This window comes from Pleurodeles waltl, chromosome 10, assembly GCF_031143425.1.
Source record: "Pleurodeles waltl isolate 20211129_DDA chromosome 10, aPleWal1.hap1.20221129, whole genome shotgun sequence".
NCBI lineage: Eukaryota > Metazoa > Chordata > Amphibia > Caudata > Salamandridae > Pleurodeles > Pleurodeles waltl.
The window spans coordinates 230,764,380-230,783,193 of NC_090449.1; the positions used below are offsets into that span (position 1 = coordinate 230,764,380).

General features: G+C 45.5%; 1 protein-coding gene across 1 annotated transcript in view; it reads left to right on the plus strand.

The window, feature by feature from the left end:
- The window catches only part of LOC138261364 (serine-rich adhesin for platelets-like), a 320,695-nt gene that overhangs the window by 267,455 nt on the left and 34,426 nt on the right, over nucleotides 1-18,814 (plus strand). Inside the window, exon 13 of the mRNA XM_069210232.1 lies at nucleotides 7,873-8,000. Within this exon, the coding sequence (XP_069066333.1) occupies nucleotides 7,873-8,000 (128 nt within the window). The remainder of the gene's footprint in view (nucleotides 1-7,872; nucleotides 8,001-18,814) is intronic.

Here is an 18,814-nt window from a genome sequence, read left to right on the forward strand (position 1 = left end):
ATCACTCGCTGCATTACTCCTGTTAACATTGAATCGAGCTACAACCTTCGGCTGCTATTGGTAGCTTGGGTAAAGGGCTAGGAGTAGGTTGCATGTGACATCTGACCACATGCATGTACCCACATATGGAGGTTGGGTGAGGGACTGCTCGTCTGTCTCAGCCTGACATCTGAACACAGGTAGCCCTGTGCCTGGTGAAGGCCAAATTGGTTGTAGCCTTCGAAAGCTTTTTGTTTCAATAGGGAATCCCAAACAAATGTTCTTTTTCTTTTTGGGTGAAGTGTGCGTGTATGGGTAAATTGCTTTGCACTTGGGATAAAGTGTGCCTAAAACGGAAGCGTACATGTCAATGTTTCAACGGTTTTGCATGGGACAAAGTGAGCCTAAGATGAAACATTTCATTGGCTCGACGTACAACGTCATTGATGTATCCTAGTATATCAATTACTGGATCACAAACTCGCATCAGAAGTCCACTTTATATGAGTTTATTTCATATACTTATAGATTGTGTATATTTCTCTGAGTCACAATTAATAAGATTTATGCTTTGAGATGATTGCTGGGAGAGTGCAATGCTCTGCTGCCCCTTTGACAGATAAAACCCTCAGTAGGCCCATTCTAAGGATATCAGGCATTTCCTGCCATAGAACGAGGAATGTGTGGGATTGCCGTAGGTGTTAACAGCAGCTCCTTCTATGGTAGCTTGGAGGATGTTCCCATGTGGAACAAACGGAGGACAGACAGAACTCTGGCTCTAGTTTCCTTGAAATTCGAGAGGGGAAACAACAGGCTTGTGTGGGAATATCAAGTCTCAGAGTAGAAATTCTGAAGACAGTTGTCACCTTAGATTCTTCCAGAATACTGCACAGGGAGTTGTACAGCCAGTAGGATCATCTCTGAAAGCACCAGTTAAGAGTGGAAGGATGGAGTGGAGGAATGATGTGGTGTCACTGGATTGTGTAGGTCACTCCAATGTTCTACAACTCTCCGAACCCATTTTAAGCACTTGCACAGGAAAGAACAGATGAGGAGCAGAGGAGCACTAGGAAAGAGATGTGTCAGTGCTGGTGATGAATCATTGTCTGGAGTGTGGAGGTCCCACTTAACTTATTTCCCTGGACTCTGTCTCCGGGCTAGGGCCAGTAGCTCCCTGCCTGATTTTCCCATAGACGGTGGACATGGTGGGTACCCTGAAGAAAGGAGGCCCACTGAACTGCTTTGACTGGTTGTGTTAGAGGGCTTCATGAGCGGGTACTACAGACTCTTGCTGGAGCAGACATCCTGGAGGCCTGAAGATGCATGTAAGGAGGATAATCTTCCTTGGAGGACCTTGGAGTGTTGGTGCCAAGCGATCACAGGTCAGAAGACCACCTGGACATGTGGGGGACGACAGGGTTATGCCCCTAAGGCCAAAAGGCTTCGGAGGAGAAAGAAGCAGCACCAGAGGTTGTAGAAAAGCCTCAGGAATCTTCCATTTAGATTTTGGGGATGAGCAGGCACCAGATGTTTGGTGACTGAAACATGCCAACAGGAGTACGAAGGAGTAAATGCTGTACAAACTGACTAATGGGGCCTGAGATATTTGTGAAATGATTGAGCTGTCTGTGGCATTTGGGCACTGCTTAATTTGAGCATGTGGTTGACGGAGGGGTCCACCAGTTCTCATCGTTGGGGACCAGCACTTATTTTTCCTTATCAGACATCTCTTGAGAGCAAGAGAGGGGAAAACACACAAAGAAGGAAGACGCAGGAAGAAAAAGACAGAAAACCCATCACAAGGGGAGAAACCTGCAAGAGCAAGATAAAAAGGCAAGGAGTGTCTCATAGCTCTTTTTTGGTGCTCAACCCACCAACATATAATAGTGCCAGCCGTGGGCCTCTGAGCAGTGCTTTGGGGACCAGTCCTCCTTCTTTTACAAGCTAAGCACTGCGTGTGGGGATCTGCAGGAGGTGCCTATTAGCAGGGGGAACCTGTCACACTTCAGAATTCCCAAGTGGGATCATGAGAAATTAGTCGTACCCTCCCAGGGGCTTCTTGCCAAGTACCATGTGGATGTGAGAACTGCAGGACCAGACAGACTTAAAACTAGGGGTGGACAAAATATTCTACTTCGCCTGAGAAGTTCACTGAGTTTTGCCCACTCTGTGCTCCACTTGGAGGGTGCAGTTCTGGCAAAACTCTGCCAACCTCTGTGTGGCAGAGTTTTTTCTAACATGCAGCTTGCAATGCGAGAATCTGCACCCCATACCTCAATTTTCCAGCACTAGAACACCTCTTGGTGTGATTTCTCAACACGGGTAGTTGCAGCAGGCCACTGCCACTTGCGATGAGAAAGCTGCAGCTCAAGTAGAAAATCTACTCGAGCGGCAGGAAGAAGCAGTAGCCTCTGGCATGCCATATGGTGCGTTGACACTGATTTAACAGTGTTGGACAAGCTCCCTGCACCAAAAATCAGCGCAACATACAGAAATTCCACCAATCGTAGAACTCCAACGAATCTTTCTAAATTTTTATGTAACTGCATGGAATTCCGTGGAGTGAAACTCCACAAGTTCCGCCCAGGCCTACTTGAGACTCTTTTGTGGTCTTGTAACTGAGAAACGTCATTGCCCGAGGAGGGCAGGGTGCTCCACGTTGAAAAGGTTATACAGCCAGTGGGGCATATCACAAAGTAAAAAAAAATAGAAAATATGTATTTTCCAACACTTAGCTCCTGCAGACAGATTTACAGGATCATCCAAGATATGAGTGGCAGATCCCGTTCAGAAGTCCATGGGGCACTCGGTGGCTGTTGGGCCCAACCAAGGTGGCTGATGTCATAGGGCCCACCCTACTATGGATCCCGCTCATCTGTGCCCAGAACTTCTTTCTTCACTTGACTCTCAGTTGGGAAGCGTAGCTCGAGCAGTCAAAGCTCCTTCGGGGGAAGCTCTGATACATATCAGTGGACATAATTCATAACTCAACGTGAGGGCAGCGCAAACAATAAATCAATGTCCAGTCAAATACTAGTTTTTATATAAAAAGTATTTGAATTCTAATTCACATGCAAAGGTAAACAACATTCAAAAAGCAATAACACAATCCCCTTGAGGTTGGTGATTGAGTAGTTGTCAGACTACTCCCTGTCCTCCCACCTCTATGGCAACAGGTTATTCCTCATTCACTGATGGCTGGATCCAGGAAATGTAACCTAGTAGACTGTACTCAAGAGCTCCTCCCTCGGAATCCGCTGGTAAGTTCAGTCATTAGATTCTAGGGGTTTGCAGCACCAATTGCGGTATTTTTCTGGTGGGTCCCAAAGGCCCAGTTCTTGGCTTACCCACTCTGGTGGTAGGGAACCCTTCAGCAGTGCAGCACAGTCCTTTTCCAGATCCGCAATGCCTGGCTGCGCGCGATCCCATGCGGCAGTACCTGGCAGGTGACAACTCTCTCTCTCTCTCTCGAGTCATGCTCCCTGCGGATTCAGATTAGGGGGGTTGCTCCTGCGGTCACACAGTAAGTCATTGTTCTCTCTGCAGGGATGAGGGGTGGGATCCTTGATCTGACATGACTCTGGTAGTGTCCTGTTTCTCCTCAGGTACAGTGCAATCCACAGAAACTGGATTGGTCCCACCTTGGTCACAGCAGTTTTTCAGTCTCAAGCAACGGCCAAGACCCCAGGGCCTCAGCGTCCCAGGCGGCCCTTTCTGGCATATGGGGTCACCACTTCAGGTATCACACGTCACACTGCCTGAGGTTGGCGTCCACAGTGGCCCCATCAGGCATACTGGGTCAGCAAAGCAATGCAGCACATGGGCTACAGCGTGGTCGGCGCAGGGACAGGTTTCTCCCGCACACTCTTTGGGTCACTCTACGGCTGCCCCCGCCTGCCATATTGGGTCACCAATTCATTCTGGCACACGGAATCCAGCATGATCAGTGGTCGGACAGGTTTGTGGCAGGCCCTCCTGGCATTCGGGGTCACCGATTCAGGGTGGCACATGTGCCACTGCACAAGCAGTTTGGGGAACGGTTTCTCTCGCCACCCTCTTTGAGTCTCTCTATGGTGGCCCCCTCTGGTATGCTGGATCGCTGATTCAGTGTGGCACATGTGCTATGGTCCAATCAGTGCGGGATGGAGTCCTCACACCTCGCACAGGGAGTCCTCATGTCAGGGCTAGCTTCTGGACCTCGCTTCCTTCACCGCTCTCCCTCACCCAACAGCTAGATTAGCAGACTTAGGCCCCTAGTCCTGGTCACAGACAAAAGTCTTGAAGTGCTTCCCCTGCTCACACAGCCCATCTAGCTGATCACCAGATGACATTGTCCTCTTCCAGACACAAGATGTGATTTAGGGGGTCATTCTGACCCTGGCGGTCATCGACCGCCAGGGTCAACGACCACGGAAGCACCGCCAACAGGCTGGCGGTGCTTCCTGGGCCATTCTGACCGTGGCGGTAAAGCCGCGGTCAGAAAAGGGGAACCGGCGGTTTCCCTCCGGTTTTCCCCTGGCCCAGGGAATCCTCCATGGCGGCGCTGCTTGCAGCGCCGCCATGGGGATTCCGACCCCCTTCCCCCCACCCTGTTCCTGGCGGTTTTTACCACCAGGAACAGGATGGCGGGAACGGGTGTCGTGGGGCCCCTGGGGGCCCCTGCACTGCCCATGCCACTGGCATGGGCAGTGCAGGGGCCCCCTGACGGGGCCCCACAAAGATTTTCACTGTCTGCTATGCAGACAGTGAAAATCGCGACGGGTGCCACTGCACCCGTCGCACCCCTACAACTCCGCCGGCTCCATTTGGAGCCGGCTTCATTGTTGCAGGGGGTTTCCCGCTGGGCCGGCGGGCGGCCTTTTGGCGGTCGCCCGCCGGCCCAGCAGGAAAGCCAGAATGGCCGCTGCGGTCTTTTGACCGCGGTGCGGTCATTCGGCGGGGGAACTTTGGCAGGCGGCCTCCGCCGCCCGCCGAAGTTGGAATGACCCCCTTAGTGTCAAGACCTTTGAAGTTTTATGTTGGGGCTCTGCTTGTATGAAATCAACATGTCTCCCCTTTCTTCTTTCTCCTGGAGGATGTCTGTCACAGCAGGCAGGACTCTGAAGATGATTAACTCACTAAAAGATTCATGGGAGTGATAAAGAGCTCACACCTGGATGTACGTCACAGTAATATGTGCATCAAAAGGTTAACTCTGGGCCCTCAGGCTTTCTCTTTATGATTCTCTTATCAGCCCCATTTCTCTCTTACTGAAATGTGTGATCTGTAACTGAATCAAAGAGCTCTTTGAAATGCACAGGGAGAGCCTGACTCTCCTCTCATTCAGTGCTTGTCCCACGCGGCTCACCGGAATGCAGCAATACACAAATCTGCCTGTGGTGATTCCTCTACTCCTCATATTTTCACCAGGCAGGCCTGGGCTACCCAAAATGGAACCCAAAGGTCCTCCATGTAAAGTACCAGTGCAGACATTTCTGCCCTCAGTGCACATCCACAGCACATGACTGCCTAGTACTGTTATCCTCATGTTTTATGCCACCACCAGCATATCCCCATGTACCACACGCACTCTGTTCACACTTCACCCTTTCGTGTACTGTATTTCTTGTGAGCCCTCAGCACAATTTCCGCCATGGACGCACTTCCATATCAATCTGCTGTAGGCTGGGGGTGAGTTAAGCACACAACAGTGGAACTTTGGGCACACACATGATCGGTGTTCGCCTAAGACAAAACATCAGCATTAAGGATTCAGACAACAAAGTTGGGCATCAGGGTAGGGGTGCATGTCTCTCACCATTCAAAGGACCTTTCTGTCCCAACAATGAGCAAGAGGACTAACTGCATACTGTATTTTCATTAGTTGAATGCGTTCTCTTTGGAATTGTTTTATCTAAATTTGTCTTATATAAGGACAGTGGCGGCCAGTCCTTGAGGGCGGGGGGCCACGCCCCCCCCACCTTTTGCCCCCCATGAAGAGTGTCTGTCAGGCTGAACAAAGGTCAGCCTGACAGACACTCTTCATGTTCAGGTCAGGCAGCCAGGAGCAGACATGCGCGATTTGCGCAGACTCCTGGCTGCCTGAGCTGAACTTTGCTGGGCTGAGGAGATCACAGCTCCTATGGGCGTGACCTCCTCGGCCCAGCAAAGGTGCCTCGAGGCCCTCCCCTGGGTGACGAGGAAAGCGTCACCAATTGACACTCTCCCTGGGTGCTTCATTTTAAGCCCTGAAGTGCCCAGGCAGTCTCACTGACCCCATCCCACTCTGTGACGAGGCTGGGACTGCTGCCTTCTCTCATTGGCCTGACCTAAGGTCAGCCAGTGAGGGAAGGCAGCAGTCCCAACCCTCCTGGTCCCTGGAGGCTGAAGGTAAGTGTGTGTGTGTGTGATGTTTCAAATTGAATGTTTGGTGTGTGCGTGCATGTTTGAATGGTATGAATGTTGTTAATGGATGTGCATGCGTACGTGCATGTGTGAAAGAATGAGTGTGTGTGATGTTTTAAAATGAATGTTTGGTGCGTGCGTGCATGTTTGAATGGTATGAGTGTTAATGAATGTGCGTGCGTGTCTGTGTGTGAAAGAATGAGTGTGTGTGTGTGTGTGTGTGTGTGTGTGTGCCCTGCCCGCACCCGTCCCTCCTAAAGCAGCAGGCCGCCACTGTATAAGGATCCTTAAATGTGTCATGTCAGAATTCCTCTTTGATCTAAGTGGACACTGCTGCTTTAAAACATAGCTGTGATGAGCAGGGTAAAACAGGAGCACGTTTTATTAACAAACAATGGGGCAGATTTATGGAAATTGGCGCTGCACCTAGTGTAGCGCCACTTTTCCTGTTGCCCTTAGTGCCCCCCTACCGCCACCATATGTGCGCTGTATTTAAAATACGGCGCACCATGGGCAGGGTAGGGGGCAATAGCGTCATTTTTCATGACGCTAGTGTTGTATATAAAATATACAATATTGGCACTACTCCTGCAGAGTACATAGGGCCCACTACAAATAATGGAAGCCCCCTTTTAACGTCTGCTCTGAGCAGGCATTAAAAGTGCCGTACAAAATGACGCAAGGAAACTTCTTAGATTTCCTTGCACCATTTTTTTCAGCCCCCCTAGTGGGGGAACACCCCATTTGCAGTAGCGCAAGGGGTTACGAAATGGCACAATGCATGGATTGCACAACTTTGTAAATATGGTGCTAGGATTTTGGCCTCATTGGGCCACATTAGCGTGAAAAAAAAAAATTATGCTAATGTGGCGCAAGGTGGCGCTAATGGTGTTCCCTGTTCTACATGAAAGACATAACCAGAACTGTTTGTGTATACTATTTTGAATGGTATATACTAAATATGTACAGTTTTATTTCTTAAGAAACATTGGCATTCCATATTTTGTAATACATTTTCTATCAATACTTTTGTGATAAAATGTCGTAAAAGCGAAATGTCGTAATATGCAGCATAATTTGCCATTGATCTATTTATATGCTTCATATTTTGTTATTCTTGCTGCATTTGCCAGTCAACCTGTAGCATGATTTGATTCCGCGTTGCTATATTTTTCCTGTTATCGTAGTTAAATGGAATAAAGTGCTGTACATAAAATTGGTATTGTAAACCACATTTGAGTTATGTGAAATTACGAACAGAACTTGCATAATACCTCCTTTTCTATTTGATCCTGAATTTCAATATCTTTATTGTTCATTGTAAATAGTAATTTATGTTAAATATATTGTCGCTTATTGTAGTGGTCCACAATACAATTGATTGCCTAATAAAATGTAAATACAAATGTTGCAAAGTTCCTCTTTTGGTTTACAAGGGAAAACGTAGAAGAGGAATATTTCAACCTAGGGACTTAAAAATAAATGTAACTATATTTTTCTTTATCCTAGATGGGTTTTGATGAACATATTGAATACTCCGATTCTACTGGTCTATTTTACAATGCCGTGAATTGTATCAAGACAAACAATTGCCAACTGCTTGAAAACCTTTGCCACAATAACTTTTCTCTTTTGAGGTATTATTAATAATACATGTGTTTTGCGAATTGGCAACAAAGACAGAATATCATGTGAATGTTCAGATATTTGCATTAGTGCACCTAGCATCACTGCTCTGATGAACTTGAAGAACGTACCCTATGAGACTGTCAACCTTACAAAATGCTAGTGTCTGTATTCTTTTGATCTTATTAATGACTCCCAGTCTCACCGCACCCAAGTTTTTTCTTGTCTCGCTCTCCTGGCAAACTTTGCTCCTCAGGAGCAGGTAACAGATTATCTTTTGTAAAACCTTTGTAACTTCCTTGTCATTCATTTACAATCATACTCACTTATTACTGCTGTGATGTTATTTATGAGATCGTGAAACGGCCTGAGAAATTTTTGAGAGAGGCAAAATTAAGTATTTGGTCAGCACACCAGAGGAACGGTCAATTTCAATTCAGATTGAATTCTTGCAGTTTGACTTTTTGGAGTAAAAATCTCAATTCTCTTTTCAGAAAAGTCTTATATTTTGTGCTGGCACTCAGGAATTCCCTTCTGAAAAATGGGTGAGGGAGTCCTAAATTTCAACCTAGCCAGTATTCTAACTAACTAGAATTCTATGATATTAGTAGAAATTTCATATATTTCTGTTGATATGTCAAATTCAGCCTTCTCCCTTCAGTTGAGGAACAAAGGACAGATGTATCATGATTTCCAATAGCCATTACCAAATTGCAATTTTTTGCGAATCGCAATTAAGTAATCGCTATTGGAATGTATGAAACTCCAGGAGTTTCATATATCGATTTGCAAGGGCTCGCAAATGGACCTACCTCATTAATATTCATGAGGTAGGTAGCAATTTGCGACCCATTGAGAATGGCTACAATCACAGGGATAGTGGTCTGCTGGGCTCGGCAGACCATCATGTCTGTGATTGCTTTTAAATAATGCAATCTTTTTTTTTTTTTTAAATGCAGCCAGTTTTCCGTAAATGAAACAAAATGCATTTAAAAAAGAAAATGTAAACGTTTTCTTTACATTTTTTAATAGTAGGCAGTGGTCCATGGAACCACTGCCTGCTCCTAAAAAATATTTTTGCATGCATTCACAAAGGGGAAGAGGTCCGTTGGGGACCCCTTCCCCTTTGCGAATGGGTTTCCATCAATTTGAAATTGGTGGTAACTGCGATTGTTTTGCGACCGCATTCACGGTCACAAAACAATCATACATACCTCTGTGATTCGATATTAGGAAGGGACGCCCTTGACACACCTCTTCCTACTACCGAATTGGTATGTAGTCGCAAATCCAATTTGCGATTCGGTAACACGTTACCAAATTGCAAATTGGACTTGATACATAGCAAAATGCATTTTTGCGATCGCAAACGGCCGTTTGTGAGCGCAAAAATGTTTGATACATCTGGCCCTAAATCTTTCCACTTCATCACTTCTGCAGATTACACTTAAATGACACACATGCTAAAGGTCATGCTGGAAGGAGAGGGCAGAAGAGAAAAGGAGGGAAGGCATAAGTAAATATGCAAACTGCACACTGGTATAAGGAGAGGGTAATAGGCGGTGAAGTCAGTCAATGAGGTAACTCATTGATTCCTTAAACTCTTTCAGTGCATGTTAGTCGGATTCCAGGCATTAACCTTTGTTGCCTAACAACTCAGTGACAAAAACTAATTGATTTTTGCTTTGATCACTGTGTGAGTTCATATTGCTTGTTGCATGTTTCATATTGGAATAATACATGGTGTTATAAGTATACTATAATAGTATAGTCTTTATGTTGTGGATATCTTAAGTAGTACATTCAAATCATGGAAATTTAAAAAAAAAGATAAAAGCAGAGTATGTTGGCAATAACTCGACTGTAGTCAAAGTGGTATTGCCAACAACTAAAACGATTTTGTATGTTGTCAGTACCTCTTGGATTACAGTCAAGAGGTATCTCACTATAAACAATGTTTAAAAAAAATCACATCTAGAGACTTGAAATTATATCAGATTTGCAATTTCCCCAACGAGTAAGATTGTTGTGACCTGTTTTTCCTTCATGTGCCACTTTTTAGGCAGCAGGTGAAGTTGAGCAGGCTCTCACCATGGACCCCTTGTCCACCTTCTAGCCCCATGACCCACTTATATCTCTTTAACAAGTACAAGTGACATAAACAGAACGGGTGGTGATGCATGGGACCTTAGCAGGTACTCTGCCATTATTTGGTGGTGAGAGGTGGGTGGCCTAAATGTTGCAGCAGTCTTCTTTGCCACCATCTGACACAGTTGTAACAGCAGAGCTGGCTTCCTCCCTAAGTATGTTAATGCCTGAACCTGTACAAGATTTTCTACCTCTCAAACCAGTTACCTAACTAGCAGCTGGTGGCCCACTAGTGGAAAAGTACTGGAGAAGGACGTTTGAGGAAGCAGGAAAGCATCTTGCTGTAAGGGCCATCACGAAGATCACTGGCTGCATTGTCCTAATTCAACATATTGGTTTAAGACAATATAACATTTTCTAGCTTTCGCATCAAAAAGTTTCAATTATATTAAGGACACAAAGGCGATGATTATGCTTCTCTGTCTATGCTTTATTTTTTACAGCAGCCAATAAAAAGACTTTATTAAAAAAAACTACATTTCCCAGTAAAACATACTGATCACATGACCAACCATAGAGTATTTCCCCTATAAAACCTGGTGACATGAATACACGTCCTCTTTCTTTGCAACTGAATGCTCAACAATGTCCCAACCTGGATAACACACACGAACAGTCCCAGAGTCGTAAATATCCTTAGAACACAGAGGCCAGAACCATCCAGATTCTCTCGAAAGCCATAGAACCATCGACTCTGAACACGAGGATCTCGAGGAATAAAGAACTCCCAAAACGGACAAACATTGAACTTCAAGTTTGCTTCAGCTCATTTCCTAAAATAAATAAGAGGAAAAAAACAAAAACTATTCCCCAAGAAAATCACATACGTAAATGCCATAACGGGGGGGGGACATTAAAAAACTTGAATTGTAATACTTAGACCTTACGATGTATGTACACATCTCCTTTGGGTGGGCTAATCCTTGCCTCCGTGTCCTTAATAGAATTGAAAAAAACTATTGACACAAAAGCTAGAAAATGTATATTGTATGTCAGGACCGGAGGCTCCATTTATTGTTTGTTGAAAGCTGTGCAACCACCATTGACGCTATATCCACAATCGGTTTGTAATAAAAAGCCCTAAATGTAGACTCAGAAGACCAATCTGAAGCCTTCATGATTTCATTCAAACTAGAACCCAATGAAAAAGATTTTGAAACCATGACGCCTCTTGCAGAACGAGCTCCAAACATTGAAGCATCAATACCTGCTTCAGAAAGCAACCAACGCATCCATCTTGCCAGCGTGGCAGAGGAAACCAGTTTAAATGGTTTTTGCAAAGCGATGAGCAATTGCCCTTGACGGTCTAACCGAAACTCTCAGGTGGCTGCCTCATAAGCCTTAAGACACTGTACCACACAGAGCTTATAATCCTGAGAAAAACACGGGTAAGAAGTCAACCTCGTATTAGTTTTGGTTCTCCTCGACACAGAAAATGATACTCCTTCTAGAGAAAAGGATCTACCCTTGAGATCCAAGGCTCTTACACTTGATACCCGTTTACATGAAATCAGACATAATAACATAGTCAACTTGGCTGATAATTGTTTGTGTGACAAATACTTATTATCAGGCCAAGACCTAAAAATCTAAGTACCACATCTACATCCCATAAGGAAGTATATTTTGGTTGAAGATGCGTGGAAAAACGAATGCCTCTGAGTAATTTGCACACTAAAGGATCTTCACCAACAGGCTTACCATTAAACGGGATATGACCTGCCGAAATAGCGGAACTGAAATTATTCACTGATCTATAGGCTAGCCCTCACTCAGCTAAAGAAGACAAAAAATTGATTATGAAACACACATCCGCCTGAGAGGGATCAAAATCCCTTTCGCTACACCAATTAGCCCATCCCCGCCATGCCGAAGCATATTGTTTGTGAGTACTGTCGGACCAAGATTTTTCGATGAACGCTGAAACTTGTGGCAAAATGCCTGGCACTTTCCCTCTAGGCCTGAAGCCCTGCAGGCCACTAACCACAATTGTTTAGAGAGAATCAGAGGATGTGGAAGGCCTACTTGGTCCAGCAACAGGTTCAGAGGATGAGAGCTAAGGAGAGGTGAATCGAATGACATCTCCAGAATCAAAGGGAACCAAAGTTGAACCCTCCACAGAGGTGTCACCAACACCAGGTCTACCTTCTAACGCCGTATCAGGGCAAGAACTCTGGGGATCATGTTGAAAGGCGGAAAGGCATACCCCTTGAGGGAAGACCAATCCTGCAAGAACGCATCCATCATTAGCGCTTTTGGATCAGGACGCCAACTGAAAAAGGCAGGAATCTGACGGTTAAGCCGGGAGGCAAACAGATCCACTTAACATGGACTCCAAAAGCAATTGAGTAGAGCAAAGGCCCAAGGACATAGCTTCCAATCGCTGAAATCCTGAAGATGAAGGGAGTAGCAGTCCGCCACCGAATTTGTGGACCCTGGCAGATATTCCGCTATGAGTGAGATCCGATGCTGAAGAGAGAAATGCCATCGATCCTTGCATATCTCTGCTAACACCAGAGACCTCGTACATCCAAGCCTGTTGACATAACGTACCGCTGAGACGTTGTCCTTCCTCAACAGAATGCAACAATCATTCTGTACAGGGGACAGGCTCCTGATCGCAAAAGAGCCGGCCAGCAGTTCCAGGCAGTTGATGTGGAGTTGAAGCTCTGACTCCGACCAACATCCCCCGTGGAGAGGGAGACGCACCTGGCACCCCAACCCCACCTGCTGGCATCTGATTCTAGAATGACATCTGGGTTGCTGCCAAAAATCGCCCTGCCATTCCAGGCTTGTATGTGGTTCAACCACCAGTTCATCTCCATCCGGGCCTCCTGAGACATCTGAATCTGGTCTGCATATGCTAACTCCTTCTGCAGGTGCCAAATCTTCAGACGCTGAAGAGCTCTGTAATGAAGGGGACCCAGGAATATTGCCTGGATAGATGAGGCAAAAAGACCTACAATCTGAGCCGCTGATCTCAACAATATTGTCTGGGCTTGTAAAGCAGGCTTCAACTCCCTCTTGATGTCCTGAATCTTTTGATGAGGGAGAATCAATTGGGACAAGACAGAGTCTATCTGGAACCCCAAGAATTCCATCCGTTCGGAAGGGACTAGACAGGACTTTGGTTGATTGATTACAAATCCCAGATTCTGCAACAGCTGAACTGTCCAGGACAGATGCTGCGTAACCGTAAGAGGATCCTGGGCCATCAGAATGAGATAGTCAAGGTAAACAATCAACCGGACGCCTCTGGCACGAAGCGCCTCCACTACTGGCCTCATCAGTTTGGTGAAACACCACAGGGCCGAAGAGAGACCCGAAAGGAAGGACCTTGTACTCGTAGCATTGCCCCTGCCAGAAGAACTGCAGAAAGCGCCTGCTGGGAGCGAAAATAGGAAACGACAGATAAGCGTCTTTTAAATCCAGGTGGACCATCCAGTCGCCCTCTAGAAGTAAGTCCCTGAGGAGATAGATACCCTCCATCTTGAAGTGCATGTAGAATATCCAAGAGTTGAAATTCTTGAGATTGAGCACTAAATGAGAGCCTCCTCCCCCCGTTTTCTGACCAAGAAAATGGAGCTCACGAAACCCTTGGGATGTGGACTCGACCGGCAGAATGCATCCTTCTGGAGCAGCCCAAAAATCTCTTCTGTTATGAGATTTTGATTGTGTAGGGAAAAATACAGATCCTGGGGAAGAGAGTCCTGCACTGGGGAGCAGTAAAATTCCAGTTTGTACCCCCAAACGGATTCTAGAGCCCAGGGATCCTGGGTCAGTTGTATCCAATTGTTCACAAAATGTTGAATACTTCCCCCCAATATCACTTCTGAATAAGGTAAAACGCTCACCTGAGTATCCTGACTCCTGGGAGCCTCGTTGTTGGCCTCTGCCGTAGCCCCTGCGGAATCGCTGATGTCCCCCATGAGGGCAGGAGGGATAGAAGGTCTGGTCAGATGACTGGTCCTGCCAGTTGCAACGGGAGCGATTGAAGTTCTCTTGTGGGGAGCCCTGGTAAAATCCCTGGCCTGACGAATGGGCCCTAAATCGCCTGACCCTTACAAAAAGGGCATTCGCGAAAGACCTTTTTTAGCTACAAATTTGCTTTATCTAAGGTATCATAGGTTTGCTGCAAATTTTGCCAAATCCATAAAAAAAGGGACCTCTGAAAAGAAGACCCTGTGCCAGAGGCCCAGATTCGGAGGACTTTAGGTCATTACGTTTTGGATCAATGCGCATCAGGATAGATCTCTGTCTCTCTGTTGACTTTGCCACATTGGTGTTACCCAACAGGCAGACTGCATGTTGCGCCCAACCGATCAAGATGTCTGGATCAACAGCTATACCAGAGTCTTTAGCCTGAAACCCAAATTCTAGGATCTTGGTAAGAGGTCCTACATATCCAGTAACTTGTCCTGGCATGAGCGCCAGGCTCTGTCAATACCCTATTTGGGTCTTTGTCCCACTTCTGCATAAAGTTAACCATAGTTGGGAACCACTTCTAGATTTCTGAGACTTTTCCAGCGGGATCTGGTTGGGGGGATTCAGAGCGGAGCCTCGCCCTGGCCTCCTTGTCGACGCCCTGCCGAAGATGGGATTGGACATAACTAGCGACCTCCGGCGGAGGGACCAATTGGTGGACCTGGGGTGCACAATCTCGGTGGGATCAAAAGTAAGCACCTTAGAGGGACTCGGAACGGGATCCGATCATGATCCTGGCACTTTTCCTTACTAGGACCCGGAGCATCATCCTGATCGCTGTCCAATGAGTCATGAGAAGAGGAGTCTGATCCCATTGGGTCTGGATATTTGAACGCATCATCTGAAGCTGAAGCCTGTGGCTGCAAATGGCTATAACCATGTTCTTACAAGACAGAAGCTGAAACTTGTTTTAAGGCATCAGAATGCCAACGTTTCCCCTGTGACTTCCCTTTAGCCTTATCTCCAGATGGGTTGGCAGTTTGTGGAACGGACTCTGAGGCAGGAAGAGGGGGAAGCCAGCCTTCCTGGCGCGCAAAACCATTAAGGTGAGACGTCAGAGTGCCCAAAGCCTTAGCCAAGGCCTTATTGACTGATAGTTGTTCATTAGAATCAAGCGCCTCGACGAGGCTTTCTTCAAATGAAAGACCCAACTCCTGACCTTCGCCTACATGTCCCTCATAACGGTCATATTGGGCCATAATGACTGTTCAAGGTAAAATCACCCAGCAATTTGAGCAAGAATATAGAGCGAAAATCTATGAACAAGGGGGAGTGTGGCCCCTGCAGGTGTAATATGCTGTAGAGGGAGACACCTGCAAACACTCTAGGCAGAGCCTATGCCAGAGTTTACCACCCTGGACTCACTTTGATGCCCCAGGGCGTCAGGAGCCAACAAACTGCACAGGGGAGGGAACAGACACACTTGGGCTGACAGTACTATGTAGAAACGGTGAAGCGCCCCGCTCGAGGCTCTCCCAAGCTTCCTCATCGCACAGCATTAACGTGCATGCGCACATGCAGTTTACAGTCTCGAGGGACTACAACATTTGGATCACGGGCATCCAAGATGGCGGGCGCAACTGGCTCCACTCCCACTCCACATGAAAAAAGGTACACAAGACCCTCGCGACCTAAGGAGGCCATAACACTTCACTGCCACCAAAAAGCAATGAAAAAACAAAGTATACAGCACCTCGCGCTTGATTGCGTGAAAGAAACACAGCACGAGTCAAAGACACATCACATGCAGGTAATTAGATCAGGTAAAAACACACAACTTAACTGGCTGCTGAGCAGCAAAGAAAGAGGACATGTATTCATGTTACCAGGTTTTATAGGGGAGATACTCTATGGTTGGTCATGTGATCAGTATGGTTTACTGCGAAATTTAGTTTTTTGAATAAGGTCTTAGAAAGAGAAGCATAATCGGAGCATCCAGTCCTGACACAGGATTGAAAAATTGTACATATATCTTCAGATACTTTATCTCTAGCATGAAACACGTTCTCTATATGAAATCTACTCTTCATAGACACACTCTGGGGAAATTGGAGATTTTAATGCTCTTACCTACACTTACAACAAACAGCATGTGCTCTGTGGGGAAACAGGTCCAGACTGGAAACCATAGACAGCCTTATTGAAAATCTTCAAAATAGCCCCACATTGCAGAAGGCCGTAACTTGAATAGAACCATTGTTGGTGCCCTGACCGCAGCTAGAGAGCATGCAGCCAACAGGGTAAATGGCAGTGGTGAAGTCAGACCCTGTACAGAAATTAGAGCAAATGTTGGTGAATAACATCAAAATGACTGTTGTGTCGCCACTCACCACTTTAGCGCATTGCATTTTCCTGACCATTGTTCTGAGGATATGCAGGATTATCCACAACGACTTCTTTCGGTGCCACTAACAAATTCAGAGAAATAAAATTCATAGCAAATTTTACGCATGTGTAAGCATGCACCTCAAAATGTTAAAAGCGGCCTTTGAAAATCACTTGTAAGGTTTTTTTCAGGCAGATGCTGACATTTTGTTTCCATGCAAGTCTGTCTTGCACAGATAAGTATTTTGAAGATTACACAACTTATCTATACTCTAATACAAAATTGTTGAATTCCTGACATGTAATGTAAGTACATCCTGTAGAGTTGTTGTTTCAGATTTTACTGAATAGCAGGTAATATGTTTTATCACATATATAAAAAATAAAATAATCATTAAACTAGCAGTCATTACCGTTTTTGTGAGTTCATCAAGACACTTCAATTATGTATAACATTTAGGAAATGGCACACTTTTTGCAGTATCGCTACAGACAGCTCCAGCTGTCTGTCTGGATACAGCATTGTACACCACACTCTGCAAAGCTAATTGCTCATGCTCATGATTAGATAGCTTTCTTGTCAATCTCAGTTACCTTGCTTCTATTTAGTTCCCTTCCTTTCTGTGTTTGATCCGCTCACAGGAGCTTTTTGGTTTCGCCATTTGTTGATTCCTGATTCTATCTACTGAGAACACAGCACTGCAAACAGCGGTTCGAAACAAAAACAATATTCTGCCTTTCAATGCCACTGACTGGTCACTAGAAAAACTACAGAAATGTGGAAGATACAGCATCGATATTGACAAAGTACTACGAACAAGCATTGCCAATGCCAATCTGTCTTGCTTGTTTGTACAGACAGAGTCACTGGACATATGCGATTGTGTGGCTATGGCATTTTTGCATTAGTACAGATTTGCCACCTTTGCCACAAAATCCACATTCTGCTTCATAATCTGCAGATTATAACAAAATCAAATTTTGTTCCTAGCGCAAAAGTTTCCAAAGCTCAGTAACAAGTGTGGCCGCACAGTGGAACGCCCTTTGCAAAAATTGACTGGTCAACTTTACATTGCTTACTGCTTTATTTTTGGGTTAAACTGGTATTAATGAGGTGCAACCAATGCCCAGTCAGTGTTAACAAGTGTAAAATTAACGAAGTAATACTATAAATAAATGTGCCGCATTACACCGCATGATTCGCCTTTTCTTGGCGCATAATTTGCCCCAACCCTTCTGCATAATTCTAGTGGCATTGCCAGTCCTTGTTGATCATGACGAGGTTGCTAAACAGACATAAAATGCTCCAGTTTGGAGGTCAATTTCGGGAAGACTAAGTTCATGGTCTATAGTTTGCGGAAGAAGAAAATGAAAGCTAGTATATTAATTAATTCTATTTCATTGGAAAGGTTTGATTATTTGGGGATCAGGCTGATGGACTCAGGTAGATGGGATGCACATATTAGAAAAGGAGCGTACATCATATGCCAAAGAGGAGGGGCTTTGGGATGCAAAGCTAGAGCTGTAGCTAGCCCCCCACTAAACCCCATTGTAGAGATCTACAAAGTTCAGACCTGGGGCGCTGCACTGTGTGGTGCAGAGCTATGGGGTTTTCAAAGACAGCTAGATGTCCTACAAATTAAAGAGAACGATTTTATCAGATATATAGCCAGGATGGGGAAGGGTACCCCGATGATCCCCCTTAGACCAGATCTTGGGATGAACAGCATTAAAGATGTAGCAGGTCTGAGGCCCCTCTTATATTCGATCTGCCTTTGGAGGAATTGGAACCTTTTCGCGAGGCAATTAAAGACCTTACAATGAATCAAAGTAGCTGGGAAAAGGTCAGTTGGCTGAAGGAGATGAAATCAGCTTGGGATGACTTGGGTTTCCCCCAATTTTGGGAGAGGCCAAAGTCTATCCCAGCTAATGCTATCCCACTGGTCAAACTGAGATATTGGGAGAAGGCCAAAGAGCAGATCCTTCATAGTAACAGGGTGGGCCGTCTAACATCAAAAGTTTTGCATGTTAAACAGGAGCCATGGCCCGAGCAATTCCTAGACCGGCCAATACCTGCACGTTCCTGCGCTTTATTCCTTCAGTTTAGATACAGTATTTTACCAGTTAATAATTTTACCGCCCTGTGGTTGCAGAATAGCTCCGAGGCGGATATATGTAAAAAGTGATATTTATGTGTGGAGTCAACCGAACATGTGCTCTTTTTCTGTCCCCTATACAAAAGTCCCAGGGAAAAATTGATTATTCCAATGTGCAAGGCTTTGTTTTTACATGACTGTGTTAATGCCCACAAAATTTGAAATACGACCCGTACACACTGGTAGTAAATGCAGTCACTAAATACTTGTCA